General features: G+C 33.5%; 1 protein-coding gene across 2 annotated transcripts in view; it reads left to right on the top strand.

Annotated features, from left to right (window-relative positions):
* Window positions 1-23,851, top strand: part of SOX6 (SRY-box transcription factor 6) — a 489,234-nt gene that overhangs the window by 200,538 nt on the left and 264,845 nt on the right. The window contains exon 1 of one of the 2 annotated variants that reach the window (XM_077761054.1): window positions 17,678-17,719. The exons of the other annotated variant lie outside the window; for it this stretch is intronic. Within the exon in view, the coding sequence (XP_077617180.1) occupies window positions 17,701-17,719 (19 nt within the window). The 5' untranslated portion in view covers window positions 17,678-17,700. Of the gene's footprint in view, window positions 1-17,677; window positions 17,720-23,851 lie in introns of those variants that run through there. 2 annotated transcript variants of the gene reach the window in all.

Raw genomic sequence — 23,851 nt, forward strand, 5'->3', positions numbered from 1 at the left:
TTCTTTCCCCTACATGGAACTGACTCATCATTTACCCTTTAAACCTGTACATAGGAGAATGAGAACATGAAGTCTCTGTTGACTGGTATTTTCTGTTTGAGTTTTCAGTTTTGGAATCTTCTGAATTTTCTTTACCTGATCAGATTTAGGACTGTATTGTAGCCTCATTTGATAATATAGAAGGATTTGCTGTCATTTAGGACCTGAGCCTTTATTAAAATAGTTTATAGTTTTAATCTTCATCCATGCCTAGGTTGTTTGGTTAAAACATGTTTTTTTCATCCTCAGGTTTTCTTTCACTGTCTAGGCAATCTATCCCCTCTTTGTTTTTCCCCCAAACTCTAAACTTGGTGTTGGGGGCCCCCAACCTCTGTGCTTGATTTAGATTTTACCAAGAACGGGAGCAGTCACCAACCATTTGTAGGTGCAAGTTAAGGCTTGTTAGAACTTTTGGCATCTAAACTATGAGCTCTGAGTAGTATCTTCTAGTATTCAGTTTTGATCACATGGAGTGTGTTATATTTGTAGGAAGAAAGTCAATTATATTTTTTATGTTTGTACCATAGGTCATAATTATTGTAGTGTTTATAGGATAATAAACTCATTAGGTAATTATGTCTCATTGAGATATTTGAAATATTATTTGTTTTTAACTTGAAAACTCTTGGGTAGGTAATAATTAGGTTTCACTTGGGACATTTAATTTAAATGGAAGTTATCTGTAATAAACTGCATATTTTCTATTTTAATTTTTATTTATTCTTGGCCATTTTGAAAATAAGCTAGGTTAACAGTAGTAGATATTGAGGTCAGTCTATGCTACGTCCATCTTTCCTCTTACATGATTGAGGTGAGGTGACCCAAAATTTCATAAGATTTGGGTAAACTTTGCTCATCATTGATCAGATCAATGATGTTTTTTCAGCTGTGACATTAATCAAGTACTTTCTGTTACACCAGGCACTTGTTAAGTACTTTTTATACATGATCTCATTTAGTAGATATAGATACTATTATTATCCTACTTTGCAAATGATAACATTGACTTAAACAAGGTCACAAAGTTAATAATTGACAGAATCTAGATCTGAAACCCTGTTGAATAACTCACAACCCAATGTGATTAACTATCACACTGTATAGTAAGCTATAAGTAAATTGGCTATAAAGTGAGGTTCCACATCCCCTTTCTTTCAACAGAAGGGAAAAGGAAGATAAATAAATATGGGATTTACTTTCTCCACCCCCAATCCAAAGAAGATTGGGAGGCTTTGAGCTATTTACTGCTCTAGGCCAAGAAATGAATGGAAAGTAGGTAGCCTATGAAGAGAATAATCTTTTGTTAAGCAGTTATGGAAGATGCCAGATTTTCTTAAAACAGTGCAGTTTCTCCTTTCTGCTTATTGGCCTCTTTGTAGGAGATGCTTTTCACATAGCATGTTAGTCAGTATGGGCTGCAGTGACAGAATACCATAGACTGGGTGGCTTAACAGAAATTTATTTCTCATAATTCTGAAGGTTGAGAAGTCCACAACTGAGATGGCAGCTGATTCATTTCCTGATGAGAGCAGTCTTCTTGGCTTCAGTGCCCTTACATGGTGGCAGTAGAGTCGGGGTGGAACCGAGGATGCTGTCTGGTGTTCTTATAAAGACACTAGCCCCACCCTCATGACCTCATCTAAACCTAATTAACTTACGGGCCCCATTGTCAAATAGCATAACATTGAGAATTAGTGCTTGAACATATGAATTTTGGGGGGACCCAGTTCAGTTTCTGGCACATAGTCTTTCAACACTCCTTAGAGGCTTTGATTTAGAGTTAAGATTCTGTAGTGAAAGTGATTAACATTTAGTGTCTCCCACTGAAGTGTCATTTGAAGCTAGACATGAGGCAGATTTATGGCTTAGATTAAACTTTTACCAGGTAACACACTCTATGTAAAAACAAGTGTTTCTCAAATACTATCTCATTTAGTCTTTGCAGCAGATGAGAAACTGAGACTCAGTTATATATGTATATTTCAGCTCACATAACTATGAAGTGGTAAAACTTACATCAGTTAGGAATGCTTTAGGCTGCAAGTGTCAATAATAAAAAAACCCCAAAACCTCACAAAATCTCCAACCCACCTTAGCTTAAAGAAATAAGTGTTTAATTTTCACATGTAACAAGAAGTCCATATATAAGTAGTTTCTGGTTTGAGTATAGTAGGTTAGGAATGTTAGGACTTAATCTATATTCCTACAATTCTTCTGGCCTTCACTTCATCATTATAAGGTGGCTGTAGGAGCCCACATGCTAAGAGAGGGAGCAGAGGATGATACATGGCAGGGCACTATTTTGTGTGCTTTAAAAAAAAAAAATCAAGGTAAGAAAATCTTGCCCAGAAGCCCCAAAGCATTCTTCCTTTGTCTTAGATCTAGATCTAAGGTCATATGGCAAATGATCCTAGTAAAAGAGACTAGTAAAGCAAATGTGTGGCTTTGATTGCCAGAAAACAGAGTCTGTTACATGGCTATCATTTGAGCTTAGTTGTTTTGAACTAATCTTGCTTTTTCTCTCTGGCAGAATCGCTAACTTTTCTGAGGGAGAACGTACACATATTTTCTTGTAAATCTGAGGTGTTATATTTTTGTGTCTCTCAAATAGAATTTTGAGTGACATTTACAGAAAATAGTAGAAGTAGGTTTGATAAACATGAATTTAATAGTTAAAAGACCACATTCTGGGCTCAGATTGCCTGGGTTAGAATTCCATTTCTACTGCATATTAGCCATCTGACTTTCGGGGAACTTTCTAACTTCTTGGGTTTTATCCTAGAGATTTATAAATATTAATGGAATTCTTGCATGTCAAGCACTCAGTTCAAGATACAACATATTATATTGAGTGTTATGATATCAAATACTCAGTAACTATTAGTTATTATTAACACTGTGAGTTCAAATAGAACAAAAGACTACCAGAAGACAACAAGCAGATATGAAGTATAATATCCATTTATGGTTTTTTTACTATTTGTAAGACAGTGTTTAAGAGGGTGTTTACTTTCTGTTGTGAAGAAAACTAAGTGCATGAAATTATTTCAAAGTATATCAAAAAAACTAGACAAATTTTCAAAGAAAGCAAAATACATACTTGCTGTCCTTGTATAGGTTTCTGCTTCTCCTTCAACCCTATTACTGTCTCTGACTGCCCTTTCTCGAAATGTCCCATTCAGTAAAATTTAAAAGGCCCTTTATACAGTGATCTTAGGTGATAGAAAAAAATCTATTTTTTTAATGTTTTATTTATTTCTGAGAGAGAGAGAGAGACAGAGAGAGAGACAATGTGAGCAGGGGAGAGTCAGAGAGAGAGAGAGACACAGAATCCGAAGTAGGCTCCAGGCTCTGAGCTAGCTGTCAACACAGAGCCAGATGTGGGGATCAAACCCACAAACCGTGAGATTATGACATAAGCCAAAGTCGGATGCTTAACCAACTGGGCCACCCAGGCGTCCCTAATTATTTAATCTAAATAATTCACAATAAGATGTTAATGACCAATTGGCTTAAATCCCCAAAGGAGGAGGTATTTTGTTCTAAAGTTGAACTTCTGAATTGCAAGGAATCCTTACTTTATTAAATATGTAAGGAAGATTTGAGAAAATGTATTATAAAAAAACTAAAGCATACAAAAATATGGAGAGAATGGTATTATGAACCTTCATGTACCCATTACTTAGATTCTACAATTTTGAAGATTTTGCCATTCTCTTGATTTTTTCTTTCTTTTCCTTTTTTTTCTGAAGTAATACATTTTTAAAAGTAAGAGTTACAGCTTTCTAATGCATCTTTGGATTACATTTCCATGCCAGAAGAATAGGGGCTGGTAATTTGTCACTAAGAACTTGAAGGTCTAATAATTGAGCTAGGGGCAATGTCTGAGTTGAGATTTTGCCTTTTGTCTATAAGTTAGCTTGCTAAAAATACTTAAGAATGAAGAAGTCTATTTGTGACCTTTGTGGTATCGCTTTATGTGCTAAGGATTAGCCTCAGTTTCAGGCAACGTGATGAATATAGAACCTCTAATCTTGTTTCTTAAAATTAAGTAAATTCAAAAAATGCAAAGAAGAGAATAATCATCTATTTACTTATCACCCAGAATTAAACATAGTTAATCTCTTGCATATTTGCTTCAGTTTGTTTTTGAAGAAAACAATTCTATTGTGTTTATTGAAGATTATCCTTTTGAGGAAGAAATCAAAGTAGAAAAACATGAGAAAGTAAAAAGTAGAAAGATTAATCCCACAGAAAATACCATAGGTAATATAGATAGGCATCATTCTTTTCTTTAAACTTTTTATAATGTTTATTTATTGGTGTGTGTGAGAGAGAGAGATACAGAGTGTGAGCAGGGTAGGAGCATAGACAGAGGGAGACAGAATGTGAAGCAGGCTTTAGGCTCTGAGCTATCAGCATAGAGCCCGACGCAGGACTTGCACTCACGAACCGCGAGATCATGACCTGAGCTTAAGTCAGAAGCTTAACTGACTGAGCCACCCAGGCTCCCCTAGATAGGTATCATTCTTAATAGACAAGTGGGTAGGTAGCAGGCTGAATGGATAGATGGAAAAACTTTTGTAAAAATGGGGTTATATTATAGATTCCATTGTAAATAGAAATGGGTACATTGTATTTTACTTGATTCTAATAGAAAAGAAACTGAAGTGGAGCTAAAGGAGTTGCTAAATCCCAAATAAATGTTTATTTTTAGCATTAGAGATAACATTTGCTAAAAGATTTCCCTTAAGGTTTAAAAAGGGGGTAGAGGGAGGAGGCATTATAAAATATTCCAAAGTTTACTCATTATGTTATCTTAAAGCTACATATTTATTTTTAAAAGAAATAGTTGGTTTTCTGCTTAGAAAGACAAGGACATTATATACTTTTTACATTTTCTACCAAATATCTACCACCCACTTCTGATTTTTTGTTTGCTATCTTACTGCTTTTGCATTGTCTAGGTTTATAACTTTTATATTTTGTTTTGTAATCATCATTCATATAGTTATTTAGTGTTTCTTTTACCACAACTTTTGTTTTTCTTACTTCCTTTTCACTTTCCCTCTTAATTGGTTGAATTTCATTTTTGAGAAGCTCTTTCCCAACCCCAAGAGGGGTTTAGAGGTATATATATTCCCAGTTTTCTATTACAGTTTAGTTTACCTGCCTTTCATATTCATTTGTCAATGACATCTTTTGTCAGCATAATATTCTTGGGCAAGCTTTCTTCTCTTTCAAGATTTCGTATATATTTCCTCTTTGTTGGTCCTTTACTTTTTCTGTTTGGAAGTCTGAGAAAATTATTTTTCAGGGTGAGAAGACAGTGAGATAGAAGTGAGGAGAACTCAGCTGAGGCAATTTATAGCTGTTTTTTGGGATGAGCTATCTTTTCCGAGGTTTCATGACTTGCCCTATATCATAGTTCAATCCAATGGGGTCAAGGTTTATCATTCATTCAGGAGGATACTTTTTGAGCCATTCACCAAATTAGCTGTGTCAACTGAAAATCTTAATATCTGTCAAATAAAAATAACCTTCTTGTTTACTTATTCTATAAACTATTTCTTCCTAGTTTCCTTTTCTGCTACGTTTCAGACTGAAGATGAAAAAAAACAAAACAAAACTCATTCATTTTGTTTCTCTCCTGATTTGGGAATATTATTGACAATTATTAGCAGTTTTGTTTCTTTCCTTGGTTGCCAGGTTTTAAGGTTTACCACATTTAGTTATTTTGCTTTTCTTGTTTGGTGCTTTTAGTGATTTTTTTCCCCTGAATTTTAGTTAACTTTGCTCATTTAATTAGTAATTGGTGGAAGGAAGTTTGTGAATTAGTTTTGATATGCCTTCATAATCAGAAATTTTGCTCCTTTAATTTTTGATGGGAAAGTATAATCTAGTACATCTGTCTAACATTTACAAGTAACATTTTGACTTAAGCCATAAAAAGGCATTTGATCACTAAGATATGAGTGCCATTTTTATACAAAAAATCTCAAGGGCAGCATCTTCTTCAGTACTTTGCTTCTCAAAATAACACTGCTGGCTGGAGTTATAGAGTGGAGAGACTGGAAATGTCTTTAGAGGACAGGAAATAAAACAAAGTTCCTAGGAATTCTTCTGAATGTGTATGGGAACTTAGTTTGGTCCAATGTATTTCACTTATTAAATTGTATTTTTTTGATTTATAGTTTATGGCAATATTCTCTAGAAATGTTTACCATCAAGGTTTAAAATCAGATTACCTATTTATCTAAACAATCATTATATAAAATATCAATTGGTTTAAAATAATGACCAAATTACATGTTTTGTTAAAGATTGTAAAATTGTGTTAGTGCTAAAGAAAGAATAATCTTTAAATTCCAGGGGCACCTGGGTGGCTCAGTCGGTTAAGTGTCGACTTCAGCTCAGGTCATGATCTCATGGTTTGTGGGTTCAAGCCCCCCGTCTGGCTCTGTGCTGACAGCTAGCTCAGAGCCTGGAGTCTGTTTCGGATTCTGTGTGTGTCTCTCTCTCTGGCCCTCCCTTGCTCATGCTGTCTCTCTCAGAAATAAATAAAACATTAAAAAAATAATAAATTCCAGTGATACAGTAGTAAAATATATATATATATGTATATATACACGTTATATTGTTTTGAGCCAGTTTATTTGTCCAGTTTATATTTTGGTTAGGTGGTCACATTCAGTGTGATAAAGGGATTTTGTAGAAGAGAAGCTGGAGTGTTCACCAATAGTAACTACTGATGGATTTATTATTGTGAAGTGTATAGATGACAAATTCCCCTCCCCCTTTCTTTGGTCTCTATATTTTAAAAATCAGCTTATATTTTTCTAGAAAGGTTTTTATAACTTATGTTGTTTTCGTAATGAGAGAGAGTTGTGATCTTAAATGAGTGAAATACAGGAACTTAGGTCATAAGAACAATTTTAAATCAGTGGCCCTTACATTTGGAAATTGAGAAACTTCTATTAAACAGTGCTTGGTCAAAAGGGGAAATACAATCTGAATGTTACAGAGGTTTTTTTAAAAATTTAAAAATGTTTTATTTTATATTTGAGACGGGGGGGGGAAGGGAAGGGGCAGAGAGATGGAGACAGAATTTGAAGCAGGCTCCAGGCTCCGAGTTGTCAGCACAGAGCCCAACGCTGGGCTCATTCAGAAGCAGTGAGATCATGACCTGAGCAGAAGTTGGAGGCTAAACAGACTGAGACACCCAGGCATCCCTGAATGTTACAGAATTAAAAAAAAATAATTATACCCAAACATTACATTTTGGAATCTATGGAACACAAAGTGGTGATCAGAGGAAAATTCAATTTTATTAATGTAATTCATTTTATCAATAAAAATTAAAGAATGAAAATAAATTAATTAAATGCTAAACTTTAAAAAAACTATAAAAATCACCAACCAATAAACAAAAGGAAAGCAAAGGAAAGCTGAAATAAATATAAAAAGGAGAAATTAATGTGATAGAGATTTAAAAAGAGTTGACCTAATTAATAATTCGAAATATCTTTTAAAAAACTAAAAAATAACTTGTTGGGATGAGCACTGGGTGTTATATGGAAGCCAACTTGATAATAAACTATAATTTAAAAAAACTAAAAAATACAAATCACTAGTAAGTTAATCAAGAAAAGAAGTAAAAGCATAAACACACAAAATATCAAGTAACAAGGACAAATGGCAATTAAAAGGGAGGAAATTATAAAAATTTGCAACCTTTTCAGAATTTTATGCAAATAAATTTCAAAACCTAAATAATATGGTAATTTTCTAGGAAAATACAAATTACTAAAACTGACCCCTTGAAGACAGAAAGCTTAAATAGATTGATTTCCATAGAATAAATAAAGCTAACAAGGAAATACCTTACAAAATGCACTAGACTTAGAAAGTGTCACAGGGGAATTCTACCAAATCTTCAAACACCTGATAGTTCCAATGCTCCATAAATCATTTCAGAACATTGAAAATGGAGGAAATCTTCCTGATTGTTTTTATGAAGTAAATATAATATTACACCCACACTAATAAAGATAGTACCATAAAGTAAATTACAAGCCAATTTTATTATAAATATTGATGGAAAACCACAAAATATAGTATTAACAAATATAATCAAACACAACATTAAAAACAGATTACATCATGGCTAAGTGGGAATAATGCTAGGGATGCAATCTTGGTTTGATATTAGAAATCTCATGTACAAGAGGATTAGGAGGAACTTAACTGAGGAACAAAGGGGAGAAGAAGGGGGGAAATGGTGGGGGAAAGGGAGAGAGGCAAACCATGAGAGACTCTTGAATGCTGACAAAAACTGAGGACTGATGGATGTGAGGGGGAGGAGGGATGGGCATGGAGGAGGACACTTGTGGGGATGAGCACTGGGTGTTATGTGGAAACTAATTTGACAATAAACTATTTGTAAAAAAAATAAAAAAAAAATAGAAATCCCCTCAATAGGGTGCTATGCTGAGCGAAATAAGTCAGGCAGAGAAGGACAAATATCATACGTTTGCACGTATAGGAGGATTAGGAGGAATTTAACGGAGGGCCATGGGGGAGAAGAAGGGGGAAAATAGTGGGGGAGAGGGAGAGAGGCAAACCATGAGAGACTCTTGAATGCTGAGAACAAACTGGGGACTGATGGGTGTGGGGGAGAGGAGGGTGATGGGCATGGAGGAGGGCACTTGTGAGGATGAGCACTGGGTGTTATATGGAAACCAACTTGACAATGTTGACAATTTGACAATTAGCTATTTGTAAAAAATAAAATTAAAAAAATTAAAAAAAGAAATCCCCTCAATAAAATACAATATATTAATGGATATAAGAAAAAAAAGTAATGGATTATCTCCAAAGATGCTGAAAAAGCCTTCAACACAAGCTAATACCCATTTTTGATAAAAAAATACCCAATAGAAATTGACAGTTTCTTTATTTTTATTGTGGTAGAATATTTGTAACGTAACATTTGTCATTTTAATGATTTTTAAGTGTACAACTCAGTGGCATTTGTTACATTCAGTTTTATACAACTATCACCACTATTTCCAAAACTTTTTTATTACTCCAAACCAACACCCTGTAATCACTAAACAGTAACTTACCATTTTCCCCTCCTAACCCTTGGTAACCTCTAGTCTACATTTTGTCTCTTTGAATGTACCTATTCTATATATTTTCTATAAATAGAACCATACAATTTTTGTACTTTTGTGTAGGACTTATTTTGCCTAGCATAATGTTCTCGAGGTTCATCCATGTGTAGAATGTATCAGAATTTAATTCCTCTTATGAATGAATAATATTTCTTTGTGCATATTCCAGTGTGTGTCTGTGTGTGTGCACGTGCGCATCACATTTTGTTTATCCATTTACATTCATCATCATTTTGTTTATCCATTTACAAATGATGGATACTTCTTATTTCTACTTTGCAGCTACGGTGAATAAAGCTGCAATTAACACTGGCATACAAATACCTATTTGAGTCCTTGTTTTTCATTCTGGTAACCTAGTAATGTAATTGTTGGGTCATTGGTAATTCCACATGTAGCTTTTTGAGAATCTTCTAAACTGTTTATACAGTGGCTACACCAATTTCTCTTTCCACCAGCAGTGTATGAGAGTTTCAATGTCTCTACATCCTTGCAAATATTTGTTATTTTCTGTTTTTTTAATCATAGGCATTCTAATGTGAATGATATCTCATTGTAGTTTTGATTTGCATTTTCCTAATAACTAAATATCTTAAGCATCTTTTCACATGCTTATAGGCCATTTATAGGTCTTCTTTGGAGAAATATCTATTCACATCCTTCCCCTTTTCTAAATTAGCTTGTTTGTCTTTTTGTTGTTGAGTTGTAGGAGTCCTTTATATATTCTTAGTATTAAACCATTATCAGAAATTACGGATTTTTCTTTTTTTTAATGTTTTATTTTTTTCTAGGAGAGAGAGAGACAGCGTGAGCAGGGGAGGGTCAGAGAGAGAGGGAGTCACAGACTGAAACAGGCTCCAGGCTCTGAGCTGGCAGTCAGCACAGAGCCCGACGCGGGGCCCGAACCCACGAACCGCGAGATCATGACCTAAGCAATAGTCGGACGCTTAACCGACTAAGCCACCCAGGCGCCCCAGAAATTATGGATTTTTCTCTCAACATCATAAAATATATACACTCTTGTACTAAAGTGTGCAGTTTACTTATGTAGAGATTCTAGAGGCATTTCCACTAAGATTGGGAACAAGGCCAAGATGTGTATTACCACTCCACTCACTATATTTAATGCTGTTCTAGAGGTATTAGCCAATGTAATTAGACAAGAGAAATGAATTGGAGGCATTTGAATTGGTAGAAAGGATGTAAAATTAACTGTATTTGAGTATTATGTGATAGCATACTTGGAAATGCCTAGAGCGTCAATGATGAAACCAACATAAACAATAAAAGAAATAAGTTATTAGGTGATAAAATTAATACACAGTGCTTAATAGCTTTAATATATAATAATATAATCTGTTAGAGGACACAGTAAGTAGTAGAGAAAACCCCATTTATAATAGCAACAAAGAAGATTAAATATCTAGGAATAAACTTAAAAAGAAATATACAAATTTTACATGAAAAGGCTTCAAACTGTTCCTCAAAGGTGCAAAAGTACACCTTAACCAAATGTAGAGATGTGTTTATATAACTAAACATCATGAAGAGGTCAGTTTTTTATAAGTTCATTTATAAATTTAACACATTCCCCAAACTATCAAGCTTTTATAATGGGGCTAGGCAAGTTGATATTAAAGTTCACATAGATAAACAAATATGCAAGAATAACAAGGAATATACTTTAAAATCACAAGTGTGTGTATGTAGAGTAGCTTTATTTAACATTGAAAGAAACTATAAAGCCTCTAGAATTAAAACAACATAATAATGGCAAATGAATAAACCAGAGAAATAGAATTAAAAGTCCATAAATAAACCCAAGTCCATAAATAAACTAGATATCTAGAAATTTAGTACGTGATGAAGTTAGCATTTCAAATCACTAAACTCTTTATATATGATGCTAGGACAACAGGCTAGCCATTTGGAAAAACGTTAACATGGGCACCTGGGTGGCTCAGTAGGTTAAGCATCTGACTTTTCATTTTGGATCAGGTCATGATCTCATGGTTTGTGGGATTAAGCCTCATGTTGGTCTCTGTGCTGGCAGCACAGAGCCTGCTTGGAATTCTCTCTCTCCCTCTCTTCCCTACTCCGTCCCTACTTGTGTGTGCATCCACACGCTCTCTCTCTCTCTAAATAAATCAGTAAACATAAAAAAAAAAAAGAAAAAAGTTAACAGGTCTCTTTAATACCATACAAAAGGGTAAATTACAAATAGATCAGGAATCTAAGGATTAAAAACATGAAAACTGTATACTATAAGAAAACAGATTAACTCCTCTTGAATGTTGGTGTAAGGAAAGGCTTTATAACTGTGATTCAAAATACAGAGATCATAAAAGAAAAGAGTTCAAGATTTGAATACATAACAATATTTGCATGTCAGAAAAGACCATAAATGAATCCAAAAGACAACTGACAAACAGGGAGAAAATATTTACACTTATATCAAACATGAAGGGCTTATATCCCTAATATATAAGGAACTCTGGAAAACTGAAGGAAAAAGAGGTCAAAAATCTGCTATAACAAAGAACAAAACACATGGATAGACAATAAAAAATTGAATATAAAGATGGTCCTTAAACTTTTGAATAGATACAATTAATTTCTGAAGAGATACAACTATCAGATTTTGAGAAACGGATGTTGAAATCTCTCACTACAATTGTGAATTTGTCTATTTCTTGAAGTTGTGTTAGTTTGTGCTCCATGTATTTTGAAGTTATATTTTGAATTATTGGCTGCAAAAACATTTATGACTTTCATATTCTATATCATATTATATCATATATGTCATATCATATCATACCATAATATCATATTATATCCTTTGTCACTCACATTGAAATCGTCCTCCCTTTCCATGCTAATGTCTTTGCTCCATCTCTTTTGTTTTTATTAATACAGCATTATCATGGCATATGTTTACCATTCTTTTAATCTGTTTGTGTCGATGTCTACATTTTAAGTGGGTTTCTCATCAGCAAAATATAATTGGATTTTGCTTTTTATCTAATCTGATGGTATTTACCTTTTAATTGCTATTTGTTTTCTAAATGTACCATCTATTATTTTACCTTTCTCCTGTTTACTGTCTTCTTTTATAATTCTATTTATCTTCTTTTTTGGCTTATTAGTTATGATCTCCTGTTACGTTATTTTAGTGACGCTTTCAAGTTTAGTAGTATACATTTTTTTCTTAAATAGTTTATTATCGAGTTGGTTTAAATATAATACTCAGTGCTCATCCCAACAAATAGTATACATTTTTAACTTACTGTCTACCTTCAAGTAGTATCGTACTACTTCACACTGTAGTACAAGAAAGTTACAATGTATTTCCATTTATTGACTTCCAGATTTTATCTTGGTGTGACACATTATATCTCAACTTATTTTATAAATCCTATAATACATTGATATTATTTTTGCTTTATTTATTTTCTTTTAATTTTTTAATGCTTATTAATTTTAGAGAGAGAGAGAGAAAGAGAGAGTGGGGAAGGGACAGAGAAAGAGACACACAGAATCTGAAGAAGGCTTCAGGTTCTGAGCTGTCAGCACAGAGCCCGGAGGGGGCTCAAACCCATAAACTGTGAGATCATGACCTAAGCCAAAATTGGACGCTTAACTGATGAGCCACCCAGGTGCCCCTATTTTTGCTTTAAATAATACATTTTCTTTGAATACTTTTCAAATAAACAGACTTTTTTTAAAAAAAACATTTCCCCATGTAATTGCCATTTGTGGTACTCTTCATTACTTTCATTTTTTTCACTTGAAGGATTTCTTTTAACGTTTTCTTACAGTGCAGATATATTGTTGATAAATTTTTTCAGCCTTTGTGTATGTCTGAAAAAGTCCTTATTTCATCTTTATTTTGAAAGATATCTTTTTCTGGATATAGACTTTTAGGTAGATGGATTTTTTTCCCCTTATAGTACTCTGAAAATGATGCACAGCTGTCTTCTAGCCTGCATTGTTTTCATTGAGAAATTGACTGTCATCCTATTTTTGTTTCCCTGTACCTAATATGTTGGGGTTTTTTTTGGCTGTGTGCCTGCTTTTAAGATTTTTTTTCCTCTGGAATTCACTGGTAATTTAAATATTATGCATTTTGGTGTAGTTTTTCTTTTTCATATTTCTTGTGCTTGGAGTTCATTGGGATTCTTAAATCTATAGGTTTATAATTTTTGTCAAATTTGGAAAATTTCAGCTATTTATATTTTCAATATTTGTTTTTGATCCTCTCTCCTTATATTTGGTGGCTCTAATTAGAGATACAGTGGCACATTTTGAAATTGACTCACCACTCACTGATTTACTGTTTATTTTTTATGCCTTTTTATCTTTATGTTTTATTATACATAAATTATATTAATCTGTCACCAAAGTTACTATTTTTTTCTTATTCAATAGTTAATTGGCTTTTAATCTTATTGAGTATATTTTTTAGTTAAGACATTTTTGTTTTCATTGCTAAAAGTTTGGCTTTTTTATATGTATGCATATGTATATATATATTTCCATATCTCTGGTCTTTTCAACCTTTCCATTAGCTTATTGAACATATACAATGAAGTTCTAATAATTGTTTTAATGTCTTTGTCTATCAATTTTAACATATACGTTATCTCTGGTCCAGCTTCAGTTGATTGATTTTTATCCTCATTAGGGCCATATTTCCTGCTGCTTTTTGCATTCCTGAGGTTTTTTTTTTTTATTGGATATTAGACATAGTGTATTTTACCTTGTTGGATATTCCTATTAATATTCTTGAGCTTTGTTCTGGGCTACTAAGTTACTTGAAAATAGTTTGACACTTCAGGATCTTGTTTTAAGTCTTGTCAAGCAGGATAAGGCAGCATTTAGTCTAGTGCCATTTTTCAACCCACAACTGAGGTGAAATCCTTCTGAGTACTCTCATATAATGCCCCCATGAATTATGGTGCTTTTCATTTTGGCTAGTGAAGGTAGGAACTGTTAAGAGCTTCTACAGGAAGCTACTGGGACTGCTTTCTCTAGTCCTTTCAGGTGGTTCTTTCCCTGGTTTTATGTGTTTTTTTTTCTTCATGCATGCACTAATCAGAACTCAGTAGAGGGCACAGAAGGGGGTCTGCTGCAGGTATCTGGATTTCTCTCCTTTTGTAGCTCTCTCTTGTCCGGTATTCTGCACTATGAATTCTAGCCACCTTCATCTCTCTGGTTTTTCAGTTCTAGCTCGCCAACTCAGGAAAGTAGCTAGGCTTCACCTAGATTCTTCTTCCTATGCTGTACCCAGGAAACTCATTGCAGGCAATAAACCAGAACAATAATAGCAGGGCTCATAAATTTGCTTCCTGTCTCTCAAGGAATATTGTCCTTTATTGACTGATGTCCAATATCTTGAAAATTATCATTTCATAAAGTTTTTCATATTCTTTAGTATAGTAGAAATATAAATTCAGTTCCATCTTGGGCAGAAGAGAAGTGGATAAAGCAAGTAATACAAATTAAAACTATATTGAGGAGCAATGGGGGAGATTTTTTTCAGTTGATATGAAATTTCAGGTATACAAGATGAATTAGTTCTAGAAATCTGCTATAAAGCCTGGTATTTATAGTCACCAATACTGCATTGGTCACTTAAAAAATTCAGAGGATAATCCTAATGTTCAGTGTTCTTCCTACCACAAACAAACCAGGGACATACAGAAATTTTTAGAGGTGAAGGATGTCTGTTACCTTCATTGTTATAATGGTTTTACACATGTAAGCATATGTCCAAATTCATCAAATTGCATGCATTAATTATAGATTTTGTATATCAATTTTACCTTAATAAAGCTGTTTTCTAACAAGCAGAAACAGAAAAAAACTATATTGAGATAACAATTCTAACATATTTAATTGTTGCAAATTAAAAATACATTCTTTTGGCACAGCTATGAAGACCTAGGAAACTTCATTTTATGGAGAATGCAAACTGGTACAACTCTTTTGAAAGGGAATTTCACAGTATTTAGCAAAAATACACATGTACTTTCTTTTGACCCAGCAGGATCACTTCTAGGAATTTACCCTGAAGATACACCTCCAACATTATGAAAATATATATGTGGAAAGCTATTTACTCCTGCATCATTTGTAATTAGAAATAACTTAAATACACATATATAGAAGAGTATTTGAATAAACTATGCTATAGTCAAACAATGGGGTACTATGTAGCTGTAAAGGGAAGATTGAAGAAAATATCTATAATCTGAAATGGAGTGATTTCTAAAATATATTGCTAAATGTAACAGTGCATTATTGGATGCCACTTTTTATGTAGAAAGGTAAAATGAGAAAATATACACTTATCTGCATCTGCTCAGTTGTGCAGAAAGAAACAGAGGAATGGTAAAGAAGAAACTACTGAGACTGGTTATCTAGAGATAAATGGTACAAATGGAATAGAAAAGATAGGGCTGGTGGATAAAATAGAGTAGATAGGGATGGGGATTACACTTCTTTGAGTATACTTTTTTGTTGTTGTGACTTTTAGAACCATATTACTTTTTCTCATACTAAACAAACAAACACTAATAGGAGAACCAAACTGGGTACAAACAAAATAAAAGAATTTAACCATATTTCAAATAAATAATATAATCACATTCAAAGTGTATGGTGTGGTGGGCAAGTAAAACAAACCAAAATAACTTTGGAACATACTATTTTGACTATATCCTTTAAGGCTAAAGAATAAAAGAACCCAAAATTAAGTATAGAAGTATTATACTTAGTAGGCTGGTTTATCAAAGTGGTATGAGTTGGCAATTCTGATGCAAATTTATGTACATTGTAGGAATGAACAAATAAAGAAATAGGATATGGATAATGAATGCCTTGGTTTGAGAAAGGAAAGTTACAAAGAAAGTAGGGCAAAGGTTAGAAAAAATTCCTGAAATGGTAGAAGCTCATGAACCTTAGGACACACACACACACACACACACACACACACACACCCCACATCTATATCCATATCTATCTCTAACGCTATAGAATTTATGTGTGTGTATATATAAATAGATGTATTGCCTAACTCAGTCTTCTGAGAGTCAACGAGGATACCAGACATTCAGAGGGCCCACTACCAGAAAGCACAGCTAGCACCAAATGTTGTTTCTTAAATACTATTTTCCTATAAAAGGAAATAATGGTTCTTGGAAACCTTACTGATTTCAGAGATGGGCAGGGAACATACCAGAACCTGGAACCATCTTGTGATATTGGTAATAAAGTGTTAAAGAAAAATGATGGGAACATATCTAAAAGACACAGGAACAATGTTAGAGAAGCTCCCATTGGTCAATTCTAGGATAATGTAACAAATAAATAATGACAAGCATATAATATTATATATTACATAATAAATATATAATGATAAATAACTATGTATATGATAAAATTTAATTTTTATTTATTTATTTATTTACTTTGGAGAGAGAGAGTCAGGGAAGGGCAGGGAGAGAGGAAAATAGAGAAGCCCAAGCAGGCTGTGCAATGTCAGCACTGAGCCTGACACAGGGCTCGAACTCATGAACCACAAGATCATGACCTGAGTCCAAATCAAGAGCCAGTCATTTAACTGACTGAGCCACTCAGGCACTCCCAAAATGATGAATTTTAATTCATAGAATAAGAATCTACAAATTCATCTTGACATGAATAAATGAATAAACAAATTGGGGTTAGGGAAAACTGTCTTATGGTAAAATTTCAATTAGTAAGTGCAAAAGGAATGACAGAATTAGTAAAATATCATTTGGCAATCATCACAGTAATAATTGTTTGGAGGAAAAATCATCAAATGGATGCTAAATTTAGTGGCTAATTTTTTAAAGCTTTTTTTGAAAAGTAATCTCTACACCCAGTGGTGTGGCTTGAACACACAACCCCAAGATCAAGAGTTGCACAGTATACTGACTGATCCAGCCAGACACCCTGTGGTCAAAATTTTTGATAGGAAATATAGAAAATAGGATATTTACATGGTCTTGAAGTAGATTCCCACAAGATATTTACCATTTATTAAAGGTAAAATAGTAACTTTACAGTGGAAGAATGTACAGACACCATCTTAACCAAGTGATTAAGCCAGTCATAAGATAAGTCAGTATTATGTACCTTTTGATCCTGAAGTCACAACATAGTTTCTGTGGTATTCCTCCCAAAAACGCCTAACCTGAAACTAATAATGGGATCATCAGACAATCCAAACTGAAGTGCATCCTACAAAATAACTGGTCAAGTTTATGAAAGACAAGGAAAGACTAAGGCGAAGTTCCAGTTTAAAGAAGAGTAAAGTTACTTAGGCCTAAAATTCTGTCACTTATTCTGCAATTACCAGAAATACCAGATGCCCTGTAGCTGTTACTGGAAGACGTCAAGGAAACAAATGTACAGACTCCCAGGTGCTCATGGATCTTCCCTTCTTCCATATTTAATGAGCAGCCTACTTGAAGGTATATCAAAGATCTTATTCAGTAGCTCTTAATAGTTTCTCACGAAAGTTTAAAACAGGAGGCACAGAATACTTTACCTTTCTGTAATACAATTTAAACTATAAGTAAGCTGAATGTAATCACTCTTGGAAATTTTGCTTTGGTCAGGAAGGCAATGGAAGTATTTGTAGGGCTCAATTAATATTGTAATCCTGAAGAAGTTACATCTTAGAGCTAACTCTATGGGTTTTTGGGAAACTACAAATTAGAATGAAATCAAGGCTATTCTTAGTCATCCAACTCTTGTTGGAGACTTTTAAAATTTAGAGTTATCTATATAATTGTTTTTATCTTATTACTATTGTTACTCTTTATGGAATCCATATGGATTCCCTCCCCAAATCATAAAAATTCTCAGTATTCTTGCAAATGTTTGATTTTTTTATTTTTGAGAATATCCTGCAGTGACAAAGGCAGGTGACTGCGAGGGAGGGAAATCACTTGTCAGTGGATAGCTTGACAAGACTTGTATGGATTTTAAGAATATAGTCGATGTTAAAGAGTTAGCACCTGATTGGAGTGGTAGATTTTCTAGGTTTGGGAACTGCCAACCCAGACCATGGAATCTTCTTTCTCAGCAACTAATAATTTTGCCATTCAAGACTCTTTTATCAAACTCAGAAAGACCTAAGAAGTTTTCTCTGCACTTTGATCTTAATGCATCATTGATCTGACTATAGGATGTTACCACAGGTTTTCTTTCTGTGGTGAGTCCTGAGGGCAGTTTATTTCAATAAAGATAATGCCTACACATTTCAAACACCTGTATATAAAAATATAACTTCATGTGTAAAAATCACTATGTTGCCTGGTATGAAACGACTCTAAAGATTGTACAGCTCAGATACTATCATCCTTGTGACATTTTACTGATACGGTGTACAGCTGTCTTCTTTAAACATTACACTTTTGGTTGTGGCTATCACTAATGATTACAGAACTTGCACTCTGAGACATTGTCTCTTTACTTTCAAAGAATACGCTTTTAAACTGGCTTCATTGTTTTTGTTTGGTTAGCCATACCACATTTCAGCTTAGGCTTCAGACATTTTAAGAGTATTTTCTGTCCATCTCAGTGGTAATTGTCTCCCTCAATTCAGCTCAGTATCTGGCCTATGTTTATATATTTCTCTATCTTTTTCTTTTTAAAATTGGGATATAATTGACATATAACATTGTGTAAACTTGAGTGTACAATGTGTTGATTTGATACCTTTATATATTGCAATATAGTTACCACCATAGCATTAGCTAATACCTCTATGACATCACATAATGATCACTATTTTTGTGGTAAGAAAAATTAAGATCTAGTCTCTTAGCTAGTTTCGAGTTTATAATACAGTATTTGTTGACAATAATCACTATGTTGTACAATAGATCTCAAGAACTTATCTATTACTTTGAAGTTTTGTTTAGAACAAATGATGTATATAATCCTTGAATGCTGAGAACTGATTACTTTTAAGAACTATATCATTGATAAACTTTACTTGTCATTTAATTATAAGAAATTGCTAAAAAGCTCACATTTGATGGTCACAATAGGGCCCAAAACTTATAGACAAATACTGTTATCAGTTGTCAGTTTAGTTCATATTTGAATTCCCTCTGACACCATTAATTGTTGCCTAATTTGAATAGAAGATAGAGAGGCACATGAAGTTCATCTTAAGCTGTGCAAAGGGGCATTGAAAGAGTCTTTGTACTCTGTGCAGTCAAGAGAACTGGTCAGTGTTTGGGCTTTTCACAGAACAATACTTGGTTGAGAATTTGCTATCATTTTTCCTGTTCCCTTCTAAAATAAGAAAGAGCAGCATATTTAGCTTTTAATTTTGCTTTCTGTGGCTACAACTTTTTTTTTCTTTTCAAAAGCATGATTTTAGCTTTTATTCTCCCTTCATTCAAAATGTAAATGTTAAAAATTAAGATTCATCTGTGATGTTGTACATTCTATGCATTTGACAAATGTATAATGAACATCAATCCACCATTTTATTATTGTACAGAGTACTTTCACTGCCCTAAAAAATCCTCTGTGCTCTATTCATCTCTTTCTCCTCCATATCTCCTGGTGATTGCTAATCTTTTTATAGTCTCTATAGCTTTTCATTTTCCAAAATGTCATATAGTTGGAATTATACAGGAAATAGCCTTTCAGACTGGCTTCTTTTGCTTAGTAATATGCATTTAAGTTTCCTCCATGTCTTTTCATGACTTGAGATCATTTATAGCACCAAATAATACTCCCTTTGCTGGATGTACCATAGTTGATTTATCCATTTACCTACAGAAGGACATCTTTGTTGCTTTCATGTTTTCGCAATTATGAATAAAACTGCTATCAACATCCATATTCAGGTTTTTGTGCAGACACGTTTTCAGTTTGTTTGGGTAAATATCAAGGAGTGCAATTGTTGGGTCATATTTAGAGTATTTTGGTTTTGCAAGAAACTACCAAGCTGTGTTTCAAAAAAGTTTAATATTTTGCCTTCCCACTGGAAATGAATTAAGTTCCTATTGCTCCACATCCTCTCTAGCATTTGGTGTTGCCGTTGTTCCTATTTTGGCCATTCTTCTTTTTTTTTTTTTGAGATATAATTGACAATATAATATAATTATGATAGTTTCAGGTATGTAATATAATAATTGAATATTTGTATATATTTTGTGGTGATCACCAAAGAAAGTATAGATAACATTTGTCACCAAATATAGGTATAAAATTGTTCTCTTATGATTAGAACTTTTAGGATCTATTCTCTTAACAACTTTCAAATATACAACAGAGTATTATTAACTATTGACACCATGATGTTACATACCCAAGACTTATTTATTTTATAACTGAAAGTCTGTAACTTTTGACCCTCTTCTGTTTCATCTACCCTTCACCCTTTGTCTCTGGTAACCACCCATCTGTTCTATGTGTTTATAAGCTCAGTTTATTTGTTTAAGATTTAACATATAATGAGATCATAGGATATTTGCCTTTTTCTGTCTGACTTATTTCACCTAGCAAATACCATCTAGGTCCATCCATGTGTCATCACAATTGGCAAGATCTCATCCCTTTTATGGCTGTGTAATATTCCAGTATATATATATATATAAATGTGAGATATATATATATATATATATATATATATCTCACATTTTTTAACCCATTAATCCATTTTTACATACTTAAATGCTTTCATGTCTTGGCTATGGTAAGTAATGCTGCAATGAACATGGGGTTGCACTGGATTTTGGCTATTATAATAAGTGTATGATGGTATCTAATTGGGTATTAATTTGCAATTCCTTAGTAACATACAGAATTAAATATTTTTCATATATTTACTTGCCATCTATATATCTTTTGGAGCAAGGTTTCTGTTTATATTTTTGCCTCTGTTTTAATCATATTTTTTAAATTTTCTTATTGTGGGGGCGCCTGGGTGGCTTAGTCGGTTAAGCGTCCGACTTTCGCTTAGGTCATGGTCTCGCGGTTCGTGGGTTCGAGCCCCGCGTCGGGCTCTGTGCTGACTGCCAGCTCAGAGCCTGGAGCCTGTTTCANNNAAAAAAAAAAAAAATTTCTTATTGTTGATTTATAAGATTTCTTTGTATATTTTGGATAGAAGACCTTTATTAGTTAAGTATTTTGCAAATATTTTCCCTTAGTCTGTGACTTATCTTATAATTCTTTTGACATTGTCTTTTGCAGAGCAAAGTTTTTAATTTTCATGGAAGTCTGGTTTATCAATTATTTTTTTTTCATTGATTTTTGCCTTTTGTGTTAGAGTGAAAAATTCATTGTTATATTCTTTTTTTTTTTAATAGTTTATTGTAAAATTAGTTTCCACATAACACTCAGTGCTCATCCACAAAGTGCCCTCCTCCATGCCCATCCCCCCTCCCCCCCACATCCATCAGTCCTCAGTTTTTGTCAGCATTCAAGAGTCTCTCATGGTTTGCCTCTCTCCCTTTCCCCCACCATTTCCGCCCTTCTTCTCCCCCTTGTTCCTCCGTCAAGTTCCTCCTAATCCTCCTATACGTGTTATATTCTAGGTCATCTAGGTTTTTTCTTATGTTATCACCTAGGAATTTTATAGCTTTGCATTTTAGATTTAGGTCAATAATCCATTATGAGTAATATTTTTAGGATGTAAGATCTATGTCTGTGTCTAGATTCATTTTTTTTTACCTGTGGATGTCCAGTTGTTCTGGCATCATTTGCTGCAAAAGCCTTACATATAATGATGCCAAAATTTACACAAAAAGAAAAAGACCATTTGAATAGGCCTATATCTATATCATGTAATTGATATATCATGAAACTGAGAAAAATATTAATAACTTACCAAAACAGAAAGCACTAAGCCCAATTGGGTTCATTAGTGAATTCTACCAAACATTTAAGGAAACAATTATATCAGTTCTTTACAATCTATTCCAGAAGATGGAAGCAGAGGGAATACTTCTTAACTCATTGTATCAATCCAGCATTACCTTAATACCGAAATTAGACAAATATAGTACAATAAAAGGAAACTGCAGATGAATAGCACTCATGAATATAGATACAAAAACCCTCAACAAGTTTACAAGTCAAATCCAACAATGTAAAAAGAATCATACACCATAACCAAGTGGGATATATTCAAGATATGCAGGGCTGGTGTAACATTCAAAAATCAATATTTGTGGGCTTTTAAAAATATTTTTTGATGTTTGTTTATTTTTAAGAGAGACAAGACAGAACATGAGTGGGAGGAGGGGCTGAGAGACAGGGATACACAATCTAAAGCAGGCTCCAGGCTCCAAGTTGTCAGCACAGAGCCTGTTGCTGGGCTCAAACCTGCAAACTTCAAGATCATGACCTGAGCCAAAGTTGGACACTTAACCGACTCAGGGGTCTCCTCAAATCAATATTTGTAATCCATCACATTAACATACTAGAAAAGAAAAATTACATGATAATATCAGTAGATGCAGAAAAGCATTTCACAAAATCCACCGCTCATTCATGATAAAAATTCTCAGCAAACTTGGAATAGAGGGGAACTTCCTCAACTTAATTTTTAAAAACCTGTAAAAAACATGGGATATCTCCCTGTTATTTTGTTCTTTGATATGTCTTATCAGAGTTTTGTTGTTTACCTCATACAGATTTTCTACATATTTTGTTAGATTTTAGACCTTAGTATTTAACTTTTTATGAATCTAATGTAAATGCATTGTGTTTTTAATTTCAAACTCTACTTGTTCATTACTAGTTTCTAGGTCCAATACAATCTCATTCAAAATTCCAAAAGAAGAGTAGAATGTTTAATTTACTACTATAGGATGAAATAGTCTATAGATGTCCATTATATCCAGATGAATGACAAAGCTGCTGAGTTCAACTATATCCTTACTGATTTTCTGCTGCTGGATCAGTTCATTTCTTTTTTTTTTTATTTTTTTATTTTTTTATTTTTTTAATAGTTTATTNCCATTCATCTGTTGATGGACACTTAGGCTCTTTCCATGTTTTAGCTATCGTGGAGAGTGCTGCTATGAACATTGGGGTACATGTGCTCCTATGCATCAGCATAGGAGCACATGTACCCCAATGTTCATGGATCAGTTCATTTCTGATAGAGAGGTGTTGAAGTCTCCAAGTATAATAGTGAATTCATCTGTTTCTCCTTACAGTATCAGTATTTTCCTCATGTATTTTGACATTTTGTTGTGAGGCACATACACATTAAGGACTGTTATATATTCTTGAAGTATTGGCCCTTTTATCATTATATAATGCCCCTCTTAGTCCCTGATAACTTTCCTTCTCTGAAGTCTGCTCTGTCTGAAAATAGTATAGCCATTCCTGCTTTATTTTGATCAGTGTTAGCATGCTGTATCTTTCTCCTTCCCTTTACTTTTAATCTGTATGTGTCTTTGTATGTAAAGTGGATGTTTTTAGATGACATATAGTTAGGTCTTGTTTTTTCGTCAACTCTGACAGTACCCATCTTTTAAATAGTGTCTTTAGACCAGTGATAGTTAAGGTGATTATTATATAGTTAGATTACTATTACCATATTTGTCACTGTTTTCTATTAGTTG

This window comes from Crocuta crocuta, unplaced genomic scaffold (assembly GCF_008692635.1).
Source record: "Crocuta crocuta isolate KB4526 unplaced genomic scaffold, BGI_CrCroc_1.0 scaffold233, whole genome shotgun sequence".
Taxonomy (NCBI): Eukaryota; Metazoa; Chordata; class Mammalia; order Carnivora; family Hyaenidae; genus Crocuta; species Crocuta crocuta.